Consider the following 24,080-nt stretch of genomic DNA (forward strand, 5'->3'; position numbering starts at 1 on the left):
TGTATACCCATGTTTTGGAACGGCGGTGTAGCATAATGGAACTGATTATGACACTGTCAGTGTATTGAGTACATCACACAGATCTCAGCAATGAAATAATAACAATTTAACCATCTTACCATCTCTTGTTCTTTTAGAGTGCCCTGAAGAAAGAATGTGAAGTTTCTTTTTTGACTCAGTATATGTATGTATGTATTTCTGTCTGTCTGACATACACACACATACATACATACATACACACACAGGTGAGGTGAGGTGAAATTAGGTTTTACGTGGTGCTTGAGAATATTTCGCTCATATGACGACGTACACACACATAAATACACACATACATACAGACATACATACATACACACACACATACATACATACACACATACATACATGCGTGTTAAAGGCGAATAACGGGTCGCTGACTTACATGTCATCGTACCACAGTTGCGTAGATTGATGCTCATGATGTCAATCACTGGATTGTCAGACCCAAAATCAATTATTTGAAGACCACGTCATATAACCGGACTGACTGACTGACTGAGTTTAGTTTTAGGCCGCTTTCAGCAATATTCCAGCACTATCACAGCGAGGGACACCAGAAATGAGCTTCACACATTGTACCCATGTGGGAAATCGAACCCGGGTCTTCAGCATGACGAGCCAACACCTTAACCATTAAGGTTATCCCACCGCCCCCATATAACTGGAATATTGCTGAGTGTAGCCTTACATTACATACAAACATCAACATAAAACACACACAATCACCTGTATAAGTGCGCGCGTGTGTGTTTAAAGTATTCTCACAATTTGAAAAAAGTCATTATCACCCTCCATTTGGTAGGAAGGGCCATGTTTCATTGTCCAGTGTATTACAAGTAAATGAAGCGTTGAAGGAAGGATTACAGGACGGTACAGATAGGTGGGAGTAGCAATCGGCTGAGCTCCGGGCTCCATACTGAGCAGGTATGGTAATCCCCACTTTGTATTCCTATCGGGGTGTTATCGCTACGCGACCAGTCAACCTCTGGGTGGGTGCTTCAAGCCTAACTCATGTGGGCGCACTTCGAGCAGAAAAAGGGTACCTCACTACCAAGTCGACAAACACAAGGCTTCGTTATCATAAGTGTCAAGAAGATGTACCCGTTTTAATAATGAGGTGAGGTGTGGTAAAGGTATGTGGTTTTCCATGAGGAAAAAGAGATCATCGTGTTGGACACTCGGAGAGCGCCCTGTTGCTCTGTGGAAGATTCGTTCACATCTATACCCTATTATAACGGAAGGGGTTGAAGTTCACGTTGTGTTATAGAGGCATGGGTTGGAATCCCCTCTCTCACCCACACCCTCTCATGGATATTGCGTGACCCAGGCGATTTACGGATAACCCGACATAGCAACAGTTTCACATTCAACCTTCGGATCACAGATTTGCATTGAAAAGTACACGTTCTCCATTGAAACAATATTCGAATTTACTACAAACATTAATACACGGAGCCGATATTTGTAATATTGTTCCGGACAATGAACGTGTAGCCTATATCAGGTGATTTATGGCAATACGATCGAGCACCTGTCATGCTAAGTCGTGTATCAGCATTGAAGTGTAAATACCGGTGTTGTCGCAAATACATGCCGCCGTGGATCTGCCATGTTGTCGGAACAGATCAAGTCGATTTACATTGGATTGGGAGTTCACCGACTGACAAGCGACAAGAATTAACGCCATTACATCGATCAGCGAGGATACGCACACACGACCAATTCATCTGACATATCCGCGGAGTTAAAAGTACATCGAACGATTACGATTGTCATCTACAAAATCCGACTTCATCCGAATGGCTGTATACACTTCTGTGATGTTTCCGAAGGATAACAGCGGTGGTTTATGGGTTTTTTAAATACTATAATTGTGATCCCCACATGATTTGGGTTTCTTGACCACGTAAGTAAAAAGGCATTGTTTGATTGTTCTGTTCTGATAGTGTGTCATTATGCAACAAGGGCGCCTACACGAGCTGTTGACGTTTGAACAATAGCGCCGAGCTCTATCAAATGTGATCGAATGTTTGTGCTTGATTGAAGCTGACTTGATTATCCTGTTGTGTTCTATGCGAATGACTTGGCTGCAGGTTATAAACGAGATTCTGGACGCGGGAGGCACTGCCTCACACAAACAACCTGCGAAATTATCCACGGACTCGCGCAATAATATTGATTCCGTCGGGAAGGTGTGACGGCAAACAGCTTCAAACGCTTTTTAAACGCTCGGCAATCTTGCCTCAGTTGGATTTATTATGCATTGCAGGCGTGCATGACGAAGTTATTTCACGGCTGACTACGCTGATAAGCTTCCAGCTTACAGTCTGTCCGAGGAGTGACCAGGTGGGTCAAGCAGTACCTGAGACATGCTGAACCAAGGTGTTGCCTGGCTGGCTTCAGGGTACAGACCTGGTCAGCAACAGAATTCCGACAATGCTTCCATTCCGGAATCTGAGGACAATATACGTATATCAGAGGAAGAGGTGGCACGGAGGTACCCTGAATGGGGTGGTCACCCCCAGCCCCCACCCCCATCACCTACCCAGCGGCGGGCACAAAGCGCCAGGGCCAGGAGCCTCAACAAGACAGAAGAGACGAAGCAGGAAGCGGCCAAGTTCAAGAGACCGGGCAGCGCGCGGCCCTTATCCGCTGGGAGAGGGGTGCCGAAGAAAAGGGCGGGTAGTGCTGGGACAACCCGGTCCCTCCCTGTCACCCCAAGGCAGGGGAGACCTATCACGGGATATTTCATTCCAAAGGATCCTCGGACTAAACTGAAGATTGATTTCCACCCTGATCCCAATCACCAATATATGGACCGCCATTCTAGGTGCTTTGATACCAGTCACATCCACGACCCACTGCTGTCGTACCGACCCCGGCCGTCGTGTCGAGCTGCCTGGGTCCCCACGGGCACGCGTCCCGGGTCCTCGTGCAGCGCTCGTTCATCGTACGTGGATCACTTGAGTAAAATCCAGCGTTACACGGACAACCACAGGCCGCAGACAGCGCCAGGCACGGTGAGTCGTTTTGAATTACCCGCGTTTAAAACAGTCTGATGACCATAGTTAATCCAACCGGTTTTTCGGCGCTGCTTTGGGTGGTGGGGTAGCCGTGTAGTTAAAGCACCCGCTCATCAAACCTACGGTCAATTCCACAAATAGGTGCAACACTGTTACACTATTTTGTCCGGGGGCCGATGGGACAGCCTAATGGTTAAAGCGTCCGCTCACTCCACTCAAACCAAAAGTGTTTGCTAAATGATATAGTGATGCTTTGGGGACATATCTAAGGCGCATCTGTGTGAAGCTCATTTCTGGTGTCCCCCGCCGTGATATTGCTGGAATATTGCTAAAAGCGGCGTAAAACCAAACTCACTCACTCACTCACTCTAAGGCGCACCTACCCTCTGGTCTACTGGTTTCGCCAGCAGCTGTTCAGCCCACATGGTCTGACTAGATATTATTACAAGTTGTGGTTTGAGAATGGCGTGGGTAAACAACGTTAGACATTGTGTTAGTGATACGGGATACAAATACAACGGCATTTATGGTGTGAGGTGACGTATAAGTAAATATACTCATAGAAACAAATAAGGAACACAAAGTACAAGTTACAAGTGTTCCTGGAAAGAGTTCCTTCCGTTCCCCCATATGATTGCCCAATCATTTCTTCCGCAGATTAACAGGTAACGCAACGTGGTTTGACCCTATATACTGTAATTAATTTTTAGGCTTTTAGATATTTTTGCGAGTTCTCTAGTAATTGTTGTGTTAGGTTTTGTTAATAATTACAGTATATATTCATTTATAAATGTTATTTGGGATGGGGGAACGGGAGGAACTCTTACTGTTTTCCTGTATTCATTCCCAGAATTTCACCCACAGTGCATGACATACCTTGTGAAGAAACCTGGAAAAGAATAAAGGAACACTTGTACTTTCCTTTCGTTTCATTTCCATGAGTATATATAACCATAGTTACTGTAATGACGCGCGTACACGTCTTTAAGTCACCTCGCCAGTTTAGGTTTTCATCTACCGGACTAGTGGACACACCAGCCAATTTCATCACTCGTTGAGCAGTTTGTGTTAGTGGAAGCCAGAGCCACTTGTAAACAGTGAAACAACGATGTCATAAATCAATTAACAGGCAAAACAGATCAAAGAAATCACGAGTGGATAAAGCGCAAGTTGTAACAGACGGAGACTCTTTGAGTCTCATACATTCGGAGGGTTTAGACGACCCTTTGATTCGTGTTTGACTGACTGACTGAGTTTTGGTATTACGCCGCTTTTAGCAATATTCCAGCAATATCACGGCGGGGGACACCAGAAATGGGCTTCACACATTGTACCCATGTGGGGATTCTAACCAGGGTCTTCGGCGTGACGAGCCAACGCTTTAACCACTAGGCTACCCTCACCGCCCCGATTCGTGTTTGAATTAAGTACCATGTATTGGAGGCGTATACATGATCAGTAAACACTGTGGCAAAAAAAGGTATTCACTTGAAAATTAGATTTGACCAAAACATTCCACACGTTATCTGAAGGTTACTTGGCTGAAAACAGCCACCGGAACTCTTCAAACTGAAGTTACAAAACACAAAGGGACGGTCGGGTAGTCTAGTGGTTAAAGCGTTCGCTCGTCACGCCGAAGACCCTGGTTCGGTTCCCCACATGGGTACAATGTGTGAAGCCCATTTCTGGTGATCCCAGACACAGCATGATCCCAAAGTGATATTGCTTGGAATATTGCTCCACCAACGCAAAAACAACGTAAAACCATACTCAGGGGCTCGCTCAGTGAAAACACAGCACCAACATGCCTTGCTGCAAAAACAACCCTGATCAAGGGGTGCAAACCCGTGATCAGATTCGCCTGCTGGGTTGTCTCCAGGTTTGTAAGCACCACATTCGTTCTTGTGGATTTCACCAAGATAGTAAACGAAGACCAGAATCACTTCCGGTTTACCACACGTCACGCTGACACACCGTGACGTAACTGGAATACCGTCGTACCCGTGCCGACAACGACGCCTTCAGCGTCAGTTATTTAAAGCGACGTCAACCACTCACAGAGTATATGGTAACTCACTCACAATCAATACTGGCCCTCCAAGCATCGAACTCGTTCCTGTGGGTGTCTCCGGGGTGGTGGGGTAGCCTAGTGGTTAAAGCGTTTGCTCGTTGCGACAAACCGAAACATGAGTCTCATTAACCAATTCAGACAATGACCTACTTTTCAGGCGAATCGAATTTTCTCGTGTGAAAGTGAAAGAGACACTACAAACAACTATGTATACACTGAATTCCACTTCCTTGTTTCATAAGAAAATGGTATTTACAAATTGATTTTAATTTTAAAGTTTTAAATAATCGTATTTCTATATTTTGTGTCGAGGTTTAGGCATCATGTCGTTCACTAAGACGTCACAGACTGCCCCTGTTTGAAGAGGTCGTACAGTGATTCACAATTCTTCTGGCTCACTGGTTACACCTGTCATGTATTCTTTGCGCATATTAAGTGTATTGTTGTAACGTGCAACGTGATTGATATGATATAAAGTCCGTACCAGACCGCCAAACTTTTCTAGCGGCCGAGTCTCGTTTTGAGAATTCCACGATTTCCAGATTTCCGTTTGTCAGAGCACGCTGTTCGACGGCATTCGTCACTACTTGTCCCTTTCCGTAACCTCTTTATTCGGCTTGTCCAGGAATAACACTAGTTGGTCACGAATGGTTCGACAGAGCACGAAGCACGAAGTGCTTGCAAGGATTAGGAGCGTAGTGTTGTAATATATACGTGATTAGATGTATCAAATAATACTGATTGATATTTATATATCCAGTTGAATGAGTTGGTCTCAAAATTCTGGACTGGTTATTGTACTAAGTTGCGCAATAGGACGGAGCCCAGTCAGCCGGAAACGTGACTGTTGTGTTATCAATGTTTTGCCTTGCGGCCTAAAACCATACTCACTCAAGTTATGAGAGTAGTATCACGTTTTTGTCACCGTGCACATTAATAATGGATGCAGTCAGCGAAAATACAAATAACATTCGTAATATGATAGTCCCACCTGTAATGTCCTAAATGAGCAAGACATTGAAATCTGTGATTCTGTTGATGACTCGGTGGCTTTATAATCAAATTGTGTTTGTCATTCCAAAGTTGACCCGTGAAGATCCGGGTTAGAATTGATCTTCAGTAACCCATGCTTGTCGTAAGAGGCAACTAACGGCATCGCGTGGTCAGGCTCGCTGACTTGGTTGACACATTGTATCCCAATTGCGTAGATCGATGCGCAAACTGGTTAATCACTGGATTGTCTGGTCGAGATTCGAGTATTTACAGACCTCCTCCTTTTAGCTGGAATATTGCTGAGTGCGGCGTAAAACTAAACTAAACTCAGTCACTCACTCACTCATTTCACAGTTGAATTAAACATTAAAACAATACATTATTTGTTATATTCAAAGTTCATCTTGCATTGTGATATAAGTGAAAGAGTAATGAAACCTTAAGAAAAAATCCTAGCATTTTGCTGAAGGTAGCGGAGACTGCCAGAGAGCCCTTTAATGTAAGTTTTAAAACATATACATACATTGTGACGGAAGCAAACCTCACTCTCACAATGAATTTCATTAAAATGACAGGTCAGATCGCGTTAAAATATGAATAATAAATAACATTCACATACTGCGAATGAACTTGTAATGTCACATGCAAGTAATATTATCGTTTTAAAATTCAAATTTATTTGTCATGTATGTAGTTGTTAATGAAAGTAAGAAATGTGTTGAACACATGCATGTATGTTTTGACAGAAATGTGATAAAATAATTACCAATGTTTACAGATAAATCTAACATAAAAGGTTCCAAAATGCAGGTAATAGCTTTTAAGAGCATCTACATATATGTACATATGTAATATAATTTTGTTCTTTGAGGGGGTCCGAGTGGGCAGACGATTCATGACTTCACACAATTGGTTTTGCATACACTTAAAAGTAACCTAGCTGCGTCGCTGATGGTAGTCAGTCACTAGAGCGGCGTAACACCATACTCACTCACTCACTCACTAAAACATCCGTAGATGTGGCTGTCGTCTCTGTGGAAGTGGCATCACAACTGAAAATTACGTTATGAAAACCGTGTGTGGCCATCGCCTGCATCACTCAGAGCTGTGCTTCGTTGTCTCTTTGACGTCACTACTGACTGGATTTCTTGTTAGGGAATTTGTTCCATCAAACAAGGCAGTTTCAAATTCGCTATGTTCCGATGCTGATTCTGAAGTTCTTTTTACACGTCTGTAAAAAGAGCCACATTAACGTTCAGCTGGATTCATGTCCGGACTACAGGTGGGCTAAGGCGTAACACGTGGTTAGCCTTCAGAAAGTCATGCGTGATGCATACAGTTTGACTTGTCGCATTGTTATACTGAAACGTTGATTCGTTGAGGTGAGGGACAACATACTGAGTAAGAATCATGTCCCTTTAGCGCACGCAATCAGATTTCCAGGAACAAGAGTTCTGTAATGACCTTGTAAAGACCCCGCCCAAATCATTACAGATCCAGCTCCTCCGAAACGATCTCTCAGCAACATGGGGTGGTGGGGTAGCCTAGCGGTTAAAGCGTCCGCCCGTCACGCTGAAGACCCGGGTTCGCTTCCCCACATGAGTACAATGTGTGAAGCCCGTTTCTAGTGTCTCCCGCCGTGATATTGCTGGAATATTGATAGAAGCGGTGTAAGACCAAACTCACTCACTCAAACACAAGCGTCAGCATAACGTTCATTCCCGGCTCTACCACCGACGTCGACCGTCACCTTTGGAGAGCGACAAACGGGATTCGTCACTAAATAAACGCTCCCTGACATTCACGTCGAGTCCAACGAAGATGAGCACGAGCCCACTCTCGACGTTGACGTCGATGCCGTTGGATAAGAACTAGCCCAACGTATGCCTCCTGGCTCTCAGACCATGCGGTCGTAGCGAATCATGCGATGCACGTGCGTTTTGAATGTTTTTAGGGTTGTGGTTTGCTAACGCTCAAGTAACTATGTTTGATACATGAACACACTTGTCTCTTCTATCAACTAAGTTATTGCAGAAAAATATATATACTGAGTCAAAAAAGAAACTTCACATTCTTTCTTCAGGGCACTATAAAAGAACAAAAGATTGGAAGATGGTTAAATTGTTATTATTTCATTGCTGAGATCTGTGTGATGTACTCGATACACTGACAGTGCCATAATCAGTTCCATTAGGCTACACCGCCGTTCTAAAACATGGGTATACAGAATGTCAAGTCACAAGAATAAAAATGCGAAATTTCTCAGTTCAATATCGTGTATGGCCGCCCCGCGCATTCACCACTGCCAAACACCGTCTCCTCATCGACTACCTGATGCTTGTGAACACGTGGTTGGGGATTCTGCACCATTGCTCTTGCAAGGCAGCGCCAAGCTCCTGCAAATTCTGAGGTTGGTTTCTAAGACCACGAAGCCTTCTCCCAAGTGCATCCCAAACGTGCTCTATTGGATTAAGGTCAGGGGACCTCGATGGCCAGTCCATGACGTTGATTCCAGCGTTTTGAAGGAAATTTCGTGTCAACATCGCGGTATGCGGCCGAGCATTATCATGCTGGAACTGCAGACTTGGGCCATGAGCCGCCATGAAAGGAACGGTTCAGGGGTGAGCACCTGGTCGCGGTAAGCAGCAGCTGTGAGGTTTCCACGGATGACCAGAAGTCTGGAACGGTTGTTCCCACAGAAAGCACCCCACACCATGCAACTTCCGCCCCCGAATCTGTCGACTTCCTGTACACAACATTGGGCACACCGTTCACGACGTCGTCTCCAGACTCTATGCCTGCCATCCGCGAATCTGAGGGTAAACCTGGATTCATCGCTAAAGACGACTCGATTCCAGTCTCTCTGGGTCCATCGGAGGTGACGTTGGGCCCACAGCAGACGTTGACGTTGATGAAACGGCGTCAATATTGGCCCACGATATGGACGTCGATAATGGAGATTGGCAGCCCGCAACCGATTTCGAATGGTCTGTGAGGACAGTCGACCTCTTAACATCTCAGCCCTGGTTCGTGTAGCCGGCAGAAATGTCTCACGTAGGTGTCGTAGGACGATTTGACGGTCTTCTGCTCGTGACGTCACACGTGGACGACCCGACCTTGGGCGATCAGAAGTGGTGCCAGTTTGTTGTAGACGACCTCGCAAGTCATACACAGTACGACGGCTGCATCCCATTGCTCTTGCGACGTCAATAACTGATCTTCCCGCTTGCAACATGCCAACGGCACGTTCACGTTGCACATTTGACAATCGTGGCATTTCAAGTACCGTTAGAACTGTGGTTTAAAAGTGTTTTTTCAGTTCTTGAGGCCAATGCAAACACGTGCATATGAAGAAAACTTCGATGCGAAGATCACGTGATCGACTGCACGTGCAAAACCTGATTTGGCACTAACGTCATTTGCACGACAAATGGATGGGTTTGAGTGGGTTTTGCTAACGTTTTTTCTAGAGTCGAAAGATAGGGATCCCATTTCGGATACATAGATGTATCATCAGAGAAAAATTATTCATTATTTTTCAAATTACATTTTGTGAAGTTTCTTTTTTGACTCAGTATATATATACATGTAATTCGGTTAAGTAATTTCAAAAGGGCGTTTCTTTTTTGTGTTCAGTATACAAAACTATGAAGTGTAAAAGTTGCAAGGTGAGAAACACCTGAAACAACGCTCTTCACTCAGCAATTGCACAGGTGCCATGTTATGTATAGAAACACAGCTGACTTTTTAATCTAAGTTTGAAGTATAAATATTTGATTAAAGTAAACAGAAATTATTCAAAAAGAAATTATGCAATAATTACTTACAATGATTTCTATTGATTTAAGAACCTTAAAATCGAACGTTTCATTACGCGAGTGTTTCGTTGGCATGGCGATGATTCGGTTGACCTCCTCTGTATGATTGTATATGAAGTCTATTGTCTGGCATCGGAGGAATGACTAGGAGGATGGGGCTGTTAGTAAATCAATCGTTATGTCTCTGGATGACACGCCTGACAAACACTTAGACGAGCATGTCACAGCACTGGCAGCGTATGTGAAGTCGTACCAGAGGAGCGGGGCACAAGACGTGTACAGGAAGGAAGGTACATTGCCAATATGGCGAAGGAGTGTCACGGGCATTTGGTAAGATGATTTTATCGTGAGTCTTAAGAAGAAATGCTGTCAAATCTACAATAGTAGAGGCGACTAAACTCTTTTCACATCCGTAAGAAATCTCTGCTAAAAGCAGAGTCGATTGTACAACCGTGACTACGTATATCATGAGTACGTGTAAGTTCCAGCAGTATTACAGCTGCGCGGTGTTGTTTGTAAACAAATCGTGTCTGGACCAGACAATCCAGTGATTGTCACCATGCGATACGATGACAGAACATGTGTTTATGAATCAAAATGAAATAGTGATGAAACAAGGTGTTCGCGAAAAGGTGGCACCGGTCATACGCATATACAAAGTCTAGACAATTGTTCACCTGAAATAATTCAGGAACATATGGTAACGGTACGATTTCGCCCAGTTTAAACAGTTTTCTGCTGTTAATCTCTAATAACTGTAATGTCAAACTATGATACCATAGGATGCACACGTTGACCAAACGCTGACCTATTCCTAAACACACTGATACTGACCTTCACCTATGTAAGTTGACCCGACACTGGCCGGCTACATGCGAAATAATGTGAGTATTTATAACGCGCCTTTCCAGGCTTCATATCTTGCTGGGGCGGTACGGTAGCCTAGTGGTTAAAGCGTTCTCTCGTCACACTGAAGGCCCGGGTTCGATTCCCAACATGTGTACAATATGTGAAGCCCATTTCTGGTGTGCTCCGCCGTGGTATTGTTGGAATATTGCTATAAGCGGCGTAAAACCAAACCCACTCACTCATATCCTGCTCAAAGCGCACAATCTGAGTATTATTATCCCAGATAACCCAAGCTGCGTGTGAGGCGCTAGAAGGTTAATAGTCTTATGACTTATTCCAACGGGTACCCATTTTCTGATGGATGAACAGAGGCAATTTTGAACAAACTCACTTGCTTAAGGTGAGACCACATGTATCACATATGCTTCGTTGTGGGGCAGGACTGAAGTCCAAGAAACTCTCTGGAGTCAAGCTGCCAGACACGGTCACCCATCCAATGACTCTCCAAACCGCTGCCATGTTGCTTGAATATTGCTGAATGCCGCATTAAACAACAACAACAACAAACAAACAGAAACCAACCCGTGGGTTGGAATATCGGATCGCACCCTGACGTTTCAAGGATTTCTAACACAATACCCTTGCTAATAATGTTTATTACGAACGCTGTAAACGTCCAAATCATGTTGGCTTGATTGTGCAAAAGAAGGCGAAAGTAAAAAACATTGAATCTTTAAAATTATTTTGTTTATATTAAACCCCTTGTCCAAAAGTAGTAGTGGTGACACGTTGATCCCGATTGTCTACCAAGTTGATCCCGATTCTACCAAGTTGATCCCGATTGTCTCCCGAGTTGATCCCGATTGTCTACCACGTTGATCCCGATTGTCTACCAAGTTGAAGCCGATTGTCTACCGTGTTGATCCCGACTGTCTTATAGTTATGAACGTCGATACACACCACCTCCACCCCGACTACAACATAACCTTTACGACGTGAGCAAGCACTGGAGCATGTAGAAGTAATGAAGTCACACCGTCGGAATGGATGTGTACTCAGGACTCGATCCATGGTGTAGCAACCAGCTGCTGTATCTGTGTCTGTATGGGAACTATCACTGTGACACATATACTCATTAACACGCAGGGCTCCAGATAATTTTTCAACATCAGGAGTACGTACTTCTTATTTTTTCAATATAGGAGTATTGGATAAACTTAAGAGTACATTTTGAGTACTGAATGGAATTTAATGGCGTATCAGTAATCTTGTGTTTCGTTTCATATATGCACCACAATATTGCTACTCTTGTGTAAACAGGTCAATAAACAATAAAACAACACTCTTTCAGATACGTCTGTAAATGATTCCAAGACCGTACACCATTGCTGTGGTTCGTTGGTGCTACGTTTTCTAAATTATTTCCTACCGTATCGTGCATATTTTTTTATCCGTACATACGCCGATACGGTCCTTATCTGGAGCCCTGAACACGTATATCTTCTTCTTTTGTGAGAACTGGTGTGTTTTTAACAAAATATATCTGATGTGAAATCAGTTTCCTGTGGGACTTCTTGTACCGGATTATTTCAGAAACATCTGATAACTTATGAGTCCCAATTTATTTAATCAATAATTTAACACCAATAAACACGCTGTTTATCACTGGATTGTCTGGTCCAGACTCGATTATTTACAGACCGCCGCCATATAGCTGGAATGTTGTTGAGTGCGGCGTTAAACAACAAAACAGCCAACCAAGTTTAGTATTGTAAACTGCGACGAGGCGCCAATTGTGTTCAATAACGTCAATATTTACTTGTGACGCGGTCGCGGGTTCGATCCCCGACCGCGTCATACCAAAAGACGTTAAAATATGGTTCTTGTTGGCCCCTGGCTGTCGCCCGGCATTAATGGATACAACAAGGACTGGTCGGCTCGGAGTCAGTATAATGTGTCTGAGTGGGGTGTTCATGCTTCACTGCGGCATGGTATCTCAGTGCTAGCACTATAAAACCAGCTTCAGTCTGGGCTAGTACAAGCAGCCGCACATACACATACATACACACGCATGCACGTTGTCATATGAGCGAAATATTCTCAAGCATGACGTAAAACCCAATTTCCGGAATGTTTATTAAATAACCATTGAAATTCGGATGAAAATGAAGTGTGCAGGCCTCCTTTTCTCAGTAGTGTGCATCCCACACCCCACCCCCCCCTTCTCAAAAAGCAGTATCCGCCCCTGATTTCCACTTCCATCTTCAGTGATTTAAATGTTTAGTCCTAATATATGTGTAAATGCGTGTGAATGTGTGTCAGTGGTGTATATGTTTTGTTCACATCATAAAATGTATTTCCTCTCACTGAAACTCATTTATTCTGAAGTAACTCTCTGCAGCTTGTTCCTGTTTCAGCCTAAGTTATTGTATCTATAACGAAAAAGTATCCAATTCAAATGCTCAGTTCCTGACTTCGTGGTACCCTGGCTCCAGAGCCTTCCACCTGTAACAGGGCATGCAGAAATGTTAAAATGTCAATTACAGCGTGGGTGGTTAGTCTATTTCATAGTCCCTGAATCGCACTGTTAGCTCTACTGCCTTGTCCTTTCTGCAATGCTAAAGCCGTAAATGAAGTCTAAATTTCCTTAGTTCCGAATCACCAGTCTTACTGAGGCTCCGTTTCAATTTAAACATAATTATTTGTTTCTCACAAAATTATGTATATTTAGAGACTCTGCGTTAGTCTATGTGGGTGGTGTACGAAGTGTGAATAAATACTTATCTTTTAGTCACGAACAGAGCGTGTCGTTTCTTGAATGCTTACGTTTGGGTGCGGGTGATATCACCAATCGAACGCGACACGGTAAACATACCTATAAACTCAACTGCTATTAAGGAAGAGAGTTTTTATTGATGTCAACTTCCGTATTATGAGGTGTTCCTCAAAATACAAAGTCGACACCCATACAAACTATCTTCCTTGTGTTTCTACAATGATCTAAATGAGAGTGTTTGTCATGTGTACTGGGAATGTCAGGAGACACAAACTTTTGGAAAAACCTACAAATTTGGCTTAACAATTTATACCCCATCTATTGCTATTATCAAAACATATGGTTCGGTACTCTACATCATAATATATAACTAAATCACATCATCACTGCAGCAAAAAGACACATTTACGTATGCAGTATTAAAAATACGCATCCAAACATACTCTATTATAAAAACTTTGAAAGAAATATTCTTTGTGGAAAACCATATATGCAAAAGAAATAATAAAATAGAAGATTTGAATCATAAATGGGGTCTTCTCTTCCCCAGTACTTTGATGAATATAAAATGTATCCAATTTACCTGAGATCATATTTATCTTTTATTGACTTATATATGTGTATTACATATATAGACATAGTACCTGTACATCATCCATCTGTCTGTACATCACTGTTCTACATATGACATTGCAATCCTGGGAACCAATAAAAAAAAACAAATAAAAATCGAACAAAAAAACTATCTTCCTTATGTGTATCACGTCTAAATACCATTCAAAAACCCGTAACTGCGATTCTAACGCTTGTCTATGATAAACGGAAGTGGCATACGCGAGTTGTATGACAATGCTAATTACACACATGTATTTCATGAAACACGTTTGAGATTTCATGTAGATTACGTATAGTTATGCGCGGGTCTGTTGAAACTACGACACAAATATTAGCTGGAGTCTTAGACTGCCATCGAGCCTCCCTTTAGACGTAGATTACAGGAGATACGATCTAATCGAACATACACTATCGACAGTCGTATCGCCTTTGTGGAGCCTGATTCTGCTGGCAGGGTTTGCAATCAAAAGGTTTTAGTTCAATGGGATATTTCGAAAGCTAAATCTGAAAATAGATATCTATACCTAGGGATGGAAAAAATAATTCAAATACACTAATCGTTGTAAGTCGTTCCTCGATCTCAGAAAAACTAAAACATATTTTCGAACATCTATTTACACTAGCCGAGAGCCGCGATGCGGTCCTATACAGTCAAGACATCACCCTGCATCGCGATCATGTCTTGACTATATAGGACCGCATCGCGGCTCGGCTACTATTTACACCAACTACAGTACGCACCATTAAAGTTTGTGCAAACCGTTTCAAGTTGTTTAAAACTATTTTCCTTATGGGAAGCACTCGTAAAATATTCTCACCGACTCACAACTAATTATTTCTGCTTTTCGTTTCAGAGGAAAGAACTCCAGATTTTAACAAAGAGCAATTTTGTAAGTATGACTCGGAGTGTTGTCAATATTCATGCAGCATTATAAAGATGTAACTTGGCCTTTGTTTCATTGGTGTGGGGAGTCTGGGGTGAAACCTGTCAAGTATTCTCTGGGATGGGGGACACATTGATCTGGCTGAATGATTGAAGGTCATAGTTACCTGAGGCAGCCTACCCAAGTCTGGTACAGGATTATGGTTCTATCTAGAAGGTATTGGGACCTAGGTTATGGGCCAGCGGGACTTATTGAAAAAAATGTTTGGTAGGCAGATTCGAATTAAAAAGAATGGGTACATAAAAGTTTCATTTAAAGATATATAATTTTCTTGAAATCGACCTTTTTCTCAGGTTTGTGACGAGTAGTACTACTGACTGAAAAGTGAGCAATCACGACTCACTTTGTTTGTATGTTGTTGTTTTTGTTTGTTTTGTTTGTTTTTTGTTTGTTGTTTTACGTTGCACTCAGCCATATTCCGCTATATGGTAGTGGTCTGTAAATAATCGAAGTCTGGACCAGACGTCTCGTGATCAACATCATGAGCTTCGGATTCACATAATTGGGATCACGATGACATATATCAACCAAGTCAGCGAAGCCTGACCACCCCGGCCCTGTTAGTCGCCTTTTAAAGAAAATCATGGGTTGCTTAAGAACAATTTTAACAGGACTTTCACGCCATAAAAATGAAACATTTTACTTGTAATAAGACCCGTACCCTATCTATGTTCAAATGAATATGGCATCCTGATTCTTGAGGAAAGGGCGATTACCTCGAGACCATAAGGTTGGTGACAAGGGGATCGGGTGGTCAAGTTGGTTTGCCTAATTCAAGTCATCGTATCCGTTTTGTGTATCTGCTATTAATGTTGTCAATCACTGGAATGTCTGGTCCAGGCGTCAGTATAGCTGGAATATTGTTGGGTGAATCGTTAAACAAGAAACAAATAGTAAATAGTCCACGTCATTTCTTGCAGGTCGTACCCGTGAAGGTCCGGGTTAGAATATTGATCTTCAGTAGCCCATGCTAGTCGTGAAATGACTAAAGGGATCGGTGGTCAGGCCCGCTGACTTGGCTGACACATGTCATCGGTTCCCAAATGCGCGAGATCGATGCTCATGCTGTTGATCACTGGATTGTCTGGTCCAGACTAAATTACTTACAGGCCGCCGCCATATAGCTGGAATATTGCTGAGGGCGTGAAAACTAAACTCACTCACTCACTCTTGCAGGTCGCATGGGCATCAAGCCCCACTTCTGCAACTTCGACGGCTCAAGGGTGCAGCTACATGAACGTGGACATCAACACCTACACCAACAGCCGCCATGGCTGATGGCGGTGATGACAATGACGATTATGACAATGGCACGATTGGTTGAGTCGACCCGATGGAATATCTCTTGGTCAGTGGCGACACCATCAGCTCATCCAGGTATGACAACAACTGTTCATGATGATGTTTATCATACTGATAATAGAAGTGTATTGTTGTGGCTAAAGTTTCAATGGGACGTGCATAGAATGTAAAAATATATATATGTAATTTTAAAATAATTTCGACTTTATACTGCAAATTTGCCCAAAGTGGCTATTTATTCGTTAAATAAAATTAACAGGACACTATCAAGATGATATATTGTTCAACTGGATATCAGTATTTTTAAACATAATTTTAGATGAAACAGCAAAATTGTCAACAGGGCAAATATTTAAAAAACAAAAGATAAACAGAATGATATTATATCAATAACTTTGATGAAATGGTTTTCAGTTCTGTAGAATTCAATTAAAGTTTTGAAAAGGCCATAAAACTACACCAGTTAGAACCAGTTGGAAGGAAACCTGTAGAGAAAAACTTTGTCCACCCAAGGAAATGTTAGCAAGGGTAAAAATGAATTTTCCAACTTTGCCCCAGGAGTGGTAATGAGGGACGGGCCAGGCTCCCGAAGTTCTGTGGGGATGGGCTGGAGGATGACATGTCAAGTAAACTAAACACGGACGCCTTGCCACGGTCACTCTACGGTCAGTGCATGTTCATTTGTCCCAGCGGACTTAATGCAAGTTCCATATACTGGTACACTGTTAAAAAGTAAGGATCCTGATTATTTTCCATGCATTTATTTTTGCAGTGAAGACTGAGTTTCATTGACTGTATATACAAATATTGAATGATCTCTTACTGGTTTGGTTCAGTACATATAAGTGCTTATAAGATGTAGAAAATACAAAAGGCTGTTAATTTTAACAATTGATATGTTAATGTGTATTTACAGAATGTATATGTTACATCATTAAATGATATTTTTATTCATAATATTGTTGAAAGAATTCATATAAGGCCATAGATTGTTGAAAGAATTCATATAAGGCCATAGATTGTTGAAAGAATTCATATAAGGCCATAGATTGTTGAAAGAATTTATATAAGGCCATAGATTGTTGAAAAGAATTCATATAAGGCCATAGCTTTTTGACAAAATTCATATAAGGCCATAGATTGTTGAAAGAATTCATATTAGGCCATAGATTGTTGAAAGAATTCACATAATGCCATAAATTGTTGAAAGAATTCATATAAGGCCATAATACTTTGTTATTTGTTTTTAATCCAAATTTTTAAAAGAATTGGGGGCATTAAATTATCAACATTTTCTTTTATAAATGACTGCATACAAATTGTTTCTGTATATTCCTGGCAATAGATGGAAAAAAAAAATATGGGAAGGCAACACGTTGTTTATTGTTGTGACTGAACGGTACACACAGTGATATTCTTCATCTGGAGAGGCAATAACTTTATATAAGGGGAGAGTTTGGTAGTCAGACTGTCAGGAATAGAAATGTAATAATTGATTTATTATGGCCTTGTAGTGTATACAATTCTCACGATAAGTACCATTTGCGTGTGTGAATTGAGATTCTCATAATATACATTTCTTTTTCTCATCACTTTAAATAGAAATTTGTTGATTAATGAACTTTAATAATCCTTTATCTCAGCAAGAATATTTAGTCGTTTGGTGATGAGAAGCAGATTTGTGTGTGACATGTTTTTGGTGTGTTGCTAAAACTCCAGTGTGCCGTCTAACACTTGTAGGGGCTAAGATTAACACTGACTTGGACGGAGAGACGGGCAAGGACAGGCTCAAAGCCAATAAAGAAAATGGTAAGACTGGCATCTAATGTGCCCTAATAAGTTCAAGATATCTACAAATATATCAGTTAGCACATGCCATGTGACTGTCAGCCTGGATTTATGTAGTATTTATCCATCCCCCCCCCATGCCATCGTATCCCAAACTGTGTAGATCGATGCTCATGCTGTTCATCACTGGATTGTCTGGTCCAGACTTGATTACTTACAGACTGCTGCCATATAGCTGGAATATTACTGAGTGTGGCATTCAACAACAAAACAACCAGCCAATCATGCCCCAGGTTATTTAAGCTATCATCCTTCATGCCATACCAGTTTGGTAAGGGAGACAACTCCTGTCATACCTGACTGCAAGATTAACAAATAAACTCATATGTACACACATTAATCAGTGTTATATTTAATGTTTTCTGCAGTATTTGATTGCTTAATCCTTCTACTTTGAGAGTGAATATTAAGATAACCAAATTTGTTGTGAATTTAATTTTTTTTTTTTTTTAACAAAACTCTAATTTGACAAAAATACATATGAATGAGAACCTTTTAACCATATCTAAGAATGTGCATCTATTAATATCTAATTACTAAAACCTATCTTGTGGAATTCATATTTTGGACATAAAGTTTTAAATCCCTTATTTATTAGTTATACTTTGATCTGTGATCCATATAGCGCTGATACAAGTGTTATATCATTTGCTGGTATTACAGAACTGCGGCCATATATACAGATTCCGATCCCGGAACCCCTGTTGATCCAAAACCACCATGGAGAACCACGGTAAGAGTAACGGACCCGGTCAAGCACCGGTAGTTTGGTATTCCCCTTTTTATCAAGAATACCCAACTTGCTTTATTATATAGTCCTTGCATAAGGAATTCTATTTAGATTGAGTTGGTTTATGAGATGAACTGACACAGAAAAGGAAATACATATATATACATATATGACTTTTAAAAATTTGTTTTTGTAACTGTTTGACAGTTAGGTGAAATGAATAAAAAACACAACATGAGATGTTATAACTTTCGTTCCTAAGAAATGGTTCAGTTTACATTTAAAAACTAAACTTTTTTCTGGCTAAAAGGAAAGCAGTTAACTTTTGGTATAATTTCGAAATTATACTTCCAGGATGAACTATGAGTTTGTTTTTTGTTCATAGTAACAGTACTAACCTAGAAGTTGAACAAAAAATGTCTTTTTTCACCATGACAAATGTTAGGCCCAACTCTGTAAGCAAACTAGTAAAAAATGAAATGGCTAATGAAGGTTCACAGTTGAACTTTCCAAAAACTGCAGTTTGTTAATATGGTACATCTAGTTTTGTATTGTATGGGTTAATAAGTTTTCTTGATCAGTATGGATCAGGTGATCAGGCATAGTGAGTAGAAGTTTAGTTTTACGCCACACTCAGCAATATTCCAGCTATATGGCAGCAGTCTGTAAATAATCCAGTCTGGACTAGACAATCCAGTGATCAACAGCTTGAGCATCGATCTGCTAATTGGGGAACCGATGACATGTGTCAACCAAGTCAGTGAGCCTGACCACACGATTCGTTGAGTCGCCTCTTACACGACAAGCATGGGTTACTGAAGATCAATTCTAACCCGGACCTTCACGGGTCCAGGCTTAGTTACCTAAATGGCAAGTACACTTATGATGAATATTTACATTGTCAGTCACTGGATTATCTGGTCTAGATTCAATTATTTACAGATTGGCATCGTTTAGCTCTAATACTGATGAGTCTGGTGTTAGGCAACACATCTGGTCAAATTGCCAAGCAACAGGAATCAAAATGATGACCAAAAAAGTGTTCAGACCAATTTAAGGTAGATTTCCTGAAAACAAACCCCTTCAAATAGAAAAAATATTTTTGGTTAAAAAAAAGAATGTTCTCAACTAAAACTCACAATGGCTTGCTCCATTTTCAGTTTTGAAGCTATTAAGGCACACTGGCACATTTTCAAACAATAACCTAAATTTGTGAGGCATCTATTCCAAAAGCAAATCTGGAGTGCTATGACTACCTCAAGCCTATGTTAAAGTCTGGTAGTTACAATAATCAACTAGGGCTAATTGTTTTGTGGAACAACAACCCAGGCCTTAATATAAATCAAAATGAAATGACGACTTTCCTTCCCCTGAAATAAACCAGATTGATCGGTAATGTTTATTGACAGAATAAACAAAACAGAAAGAACATTAAGTTCACATTTCGCATAATCCATAGCCCTTTCTCCACCATTCATCCCAGATCAGACCATGCTTAGTGATCCAATGTTTGTACACTAATTAAGTCTTTAATGCACAGCCACATTAGCGCCAAGTGCTATTGATTAAGCGTGATATTTCAGTCCGGCCTGACAAGTCCAGTGTTATCTCTCTAGGCAAGGACCATGTTAATTACATACTTGGTTGTATTGATTTCCACCTGGTTATGAATCATTAAGGTCTCATTGTATCCGTTGTAACTAGGTAGAGAAACTGTCATACATGTTGCATGTGTATTGTGAGGGTAGAGACCTCGTCCATTGCATCAGCTGACTGACAGCAGACATGGAATACCCAGTGTTTGGGGCAGTTCAGTGTTGTCTATAGCTTGTTAATGTCTTGGAGATCGTGTTGGTACCCAGGACTAAACTCAATTATAAATCGATTATCTAAGACTTTAAGATGCCTAAGAAAAAGGTAAGTCTGTTTCTAAACTTTAGAATACCCACTGTTTGGGGCAGTTCAGTGTTGTCTATAATATGTTAATCTTTTTGAATCGTGTTGGTATCAGGACCAAACTCAATTATTTATTGATTATCTGAGACTTTAAGATGCCTAAGAAAGAGGCAATTTTTTTTAACTTTTGATATGAGCAGAATATGGATTATAAAATTGTATCTAACATTATATATAGAAAACAGTTACACACTTTTGAAAGAGTATTCTTCATCTTGTTCTGTTGGTTGGTGATGCTGGCAATACCATGCCCCAAATAAGGAAACATTACATGAGATTGTGATCATTTGTTTCACATTAAAGGTGAAACCATTGATGACTCAGTCAGTTAAAGTATTGTGACTTGTGATACACATAACACATTTAACTTTAAACAACTTAACAACATAACAATACATACATACATACATACATACATACATACATACATACATACATACATACATACATACATACATACATACATACATACATACATACATACATACATACATACATACATACATACATACATACATACATACATTTGTATAGCGCCGATATCCAGCTCAGCTGCTCAAAGGCGCTTTGTTTTCCCTTGATCACTGGATGTCAATCTCAACGGCACGTTGTAATATCAATCTCAACTCCCTGGGGAGCATAGAACTCTTGCCGCCACTAGGCTGAATAATTGCCCATCTATTCAACTTCTTTTCAGGACTATATGTCCAGGCATCAAACATCACACACACGTTTTAATGCATTGAAACAGTCACTCAGTCTTGCTCATTGTTAATCAAGCATATGTTATGAGTTTATGGGACACAAATACATGTTAGAAGTAGAAAAAAGCATTTTAAGGCCAGACCAATTATGTTTCTTGTTTCTACGGGTTTTGTCCTCAGAAAACCTAAAGGCAGGGAGACATTAAAAAAAAAAAAAAAATCACTAGTCAAAGCAAAACCCAATTGAGTTTCCATGTTAACTCTTTTGGTTTGTTTATATCAACTAAAAATAAGTTGAGTGAGTTTAGGTTTCACACTGATTTTAAGAGTATTTCAATTATATCACATTTTACAATATGATTTTATTTTTGAGCAGGCAAAATTAGTTTTTCATTTTTTTTTCTTATTCTTGCAAAAGAGCGACCGGCTGATCTGTAAAACAAGAAATTAAATTGGTCTGGCGTGACCAGAATTATTTTTAAACCAGGGGCATCAGACAGTGAAGCATGTCATCCTATCCCCAGTCTGTAGATTGTCTTGAAAATTGCAGACCATCATCAGCTAGAATATTGCTGAGCAACACCGAAACCAACAAACCAGCTGTACACATTTTACCCATGTGGGGTGTGACAAGGTCAGCTTGAACCATTAGGCTACCCCACACCCCAGTATAGAATGGAACTGCTGAATGTGTGATATTGTCATCACTGGATTGGAAAATACACTAAATTACCTACATATTGACTTGCCTTGCACCTAACTAAACATGAAATCCCCTTGCACCTAACTAAACATGAAATCCCCTTGCACCTAACTAAACATGAAATCCCCTTGCACCTAACTAAACATGTAATCCCCTTGCACCAAACTAAACATGAAATCCCCTTACATCTAACTAAACATGGAATCCCCTTGCACCTAACTAAACATGAAATCCCCTTGCATCTAACTAAACATGGAATCCCCTTGCACCTAACTAAACATGAAATCCCCTTGCACCTAACTAAACATGAAATCCCCTTGCAATACACTAAACATGAATTTCCCTATTTGATGTAATGGGAAATGTACTTAGCAATAATGAAGTTTAAACTTAATATCAAGAAGCTGTTTATCTAGTAAATGTTAAATGTCAATGGATAATTCTCTCAAGTATTTTTTTTTTAGCAATACTTTTCTGGTTTATTATCTGTCAGTTTGAGAGAGCTATCAATTAACAACCTATGTCAGTGTTTAAAACTCCCAAAATTCCAAGCTAGACAGCCGGACTGGTAACTTTTAAAAAATTACCAGTCCGGATATAGACTTGCCTGTCCGTTTTTCAGCAATAAAAAACAACAAAAATCAAGTTAGTCAGGTTACTGTTTGTAGGCATCGCAATGAACAACATAGTACTAACAGGCAATGCACCGAGTTTAGGTAAACTTAAAGTACACGTGTTGTGATTGGTTATCGTAACATGAACTGTCCAATCGTAAGTAGTATAACATAATCATCATAATACCGTAAACACCTCAAACTGACGACAAGAGAACCTGTCTGATATTATGAAATATTTACTGTTAGGGGTAAAAATATCTACCAGACCACCCGACAGGCTACTTTTGAAATTTGACTGTCCGAGATGAAAATAGACCCTTCCGGACGGTCGGGCAGGCGGGAATTTTAAACGTTGCCTATGTCACAAGCGCCTTAAACTAAAACTGACCCTAATTTCTGTTGATCATGCACAATTTACTCTAAGTTAGCAGGGGTGATGGGGTAGCCTAGTGGTTAAAGCGTTGGCTCGCCATGCCGAAGACCCAGGTACGAATCCCCACATGGGTACAATGTGTGAAGCCCATTTCTGGTGTCCCCTCGGCCGTGATGTTGCTGGAATATTGCTAAAAGCGTAAAACCAAACTCAGTCAGTCAGTCTAAGTTTTGCACAGAATCTCATGTAGCATGAAAACTTGGTACTTTCTTTGAAGCTGTTGCTTATCAGCCAGTGTGTGAATATGAGGTCTTTACACGAACCAGGGTGCCGTTGTACAAAGCGATCTTGGCAGCTTAAGGTGACCGTAACTCCCATACTTTAACATAGGACTTAAGGTAGCCTTTTGCTTAAGGTTGTTTTGCTGGCAACGGCACCCAGGGCTGTAGGGTAGCCTAGTGGTTATAGTGTCCGCTTGTGACGCTTGAAGACCGGGTTTGATCCCCACATGGGTACAGCGTGTGAAGCCAATTTCAGGTGTCCCCTGCCATGATATTGTTGGAATACTGCTAAAAGTGGTGTAAAACTTGACTCACTCACTCTTCACAAAACCGTCAGAACAGAAGTGTTTAAATCTTATACCCTGTTTACTGTGTTGCAGGTGAAGAAGTCCAGTAAGGGCAGTACCTGGCAAGAAGGGAGACAAGCAGGCAAGTCCA

At 41.0% G+C, this 24,080-nt stretch overlaps 1 protein-coding gene across 2 annotated transcripts in view; it reads left to right on the forward strand.

Moving 5' to 3' along the window:
* The first annotated feature begins 1,182 nt into the window (after nucleotides 1-1,182).
* LOC124260208 overlaps nucleotides 1,183-24,080 on the forward strand; it is a 71,616-nt gene continuing 48,718 nt past the window's right edge. Inside the window, exons 1-2 of one of the 2 annotated variants that reach the window (XM_046694471.1) lie at nucleotides 1,183-3,059; nucleotides 15,039-15,074. In XM_046694471.1, the coding sequence (XP_046550427.1) occupies nucleotides 2,409-3,059; nucleotides 15,039-15,074 (687 nt within the window). In that variant the 5' untranslated portion in view covers nucleotides 1,183-2,408. The remainder of the gene's footprint in view (nucleotides 3,060-15,038; nucleotides 15,075-24,080) is intronic. The other variant, XM_046694472.1, reaches the window with a different exon arrangement.

The sequence above is a fragment of the Haliotis rubra genome, unplaced genomic scaffold, assembly GCF_003918875.1.
Source record: "Haliotis rubra isolate DU_JTF1 unplaced genomic scaffold, ASM391887v1 Scf754, whole genome shotgun sequence".
Taxonomy (NCBI): domain Eukaryota; kingdom Metazoa; phylum Mollusca; class Gastropoda; order Lepetellida; family Haliotidae; genus Haliotis; species Haliotis rubra.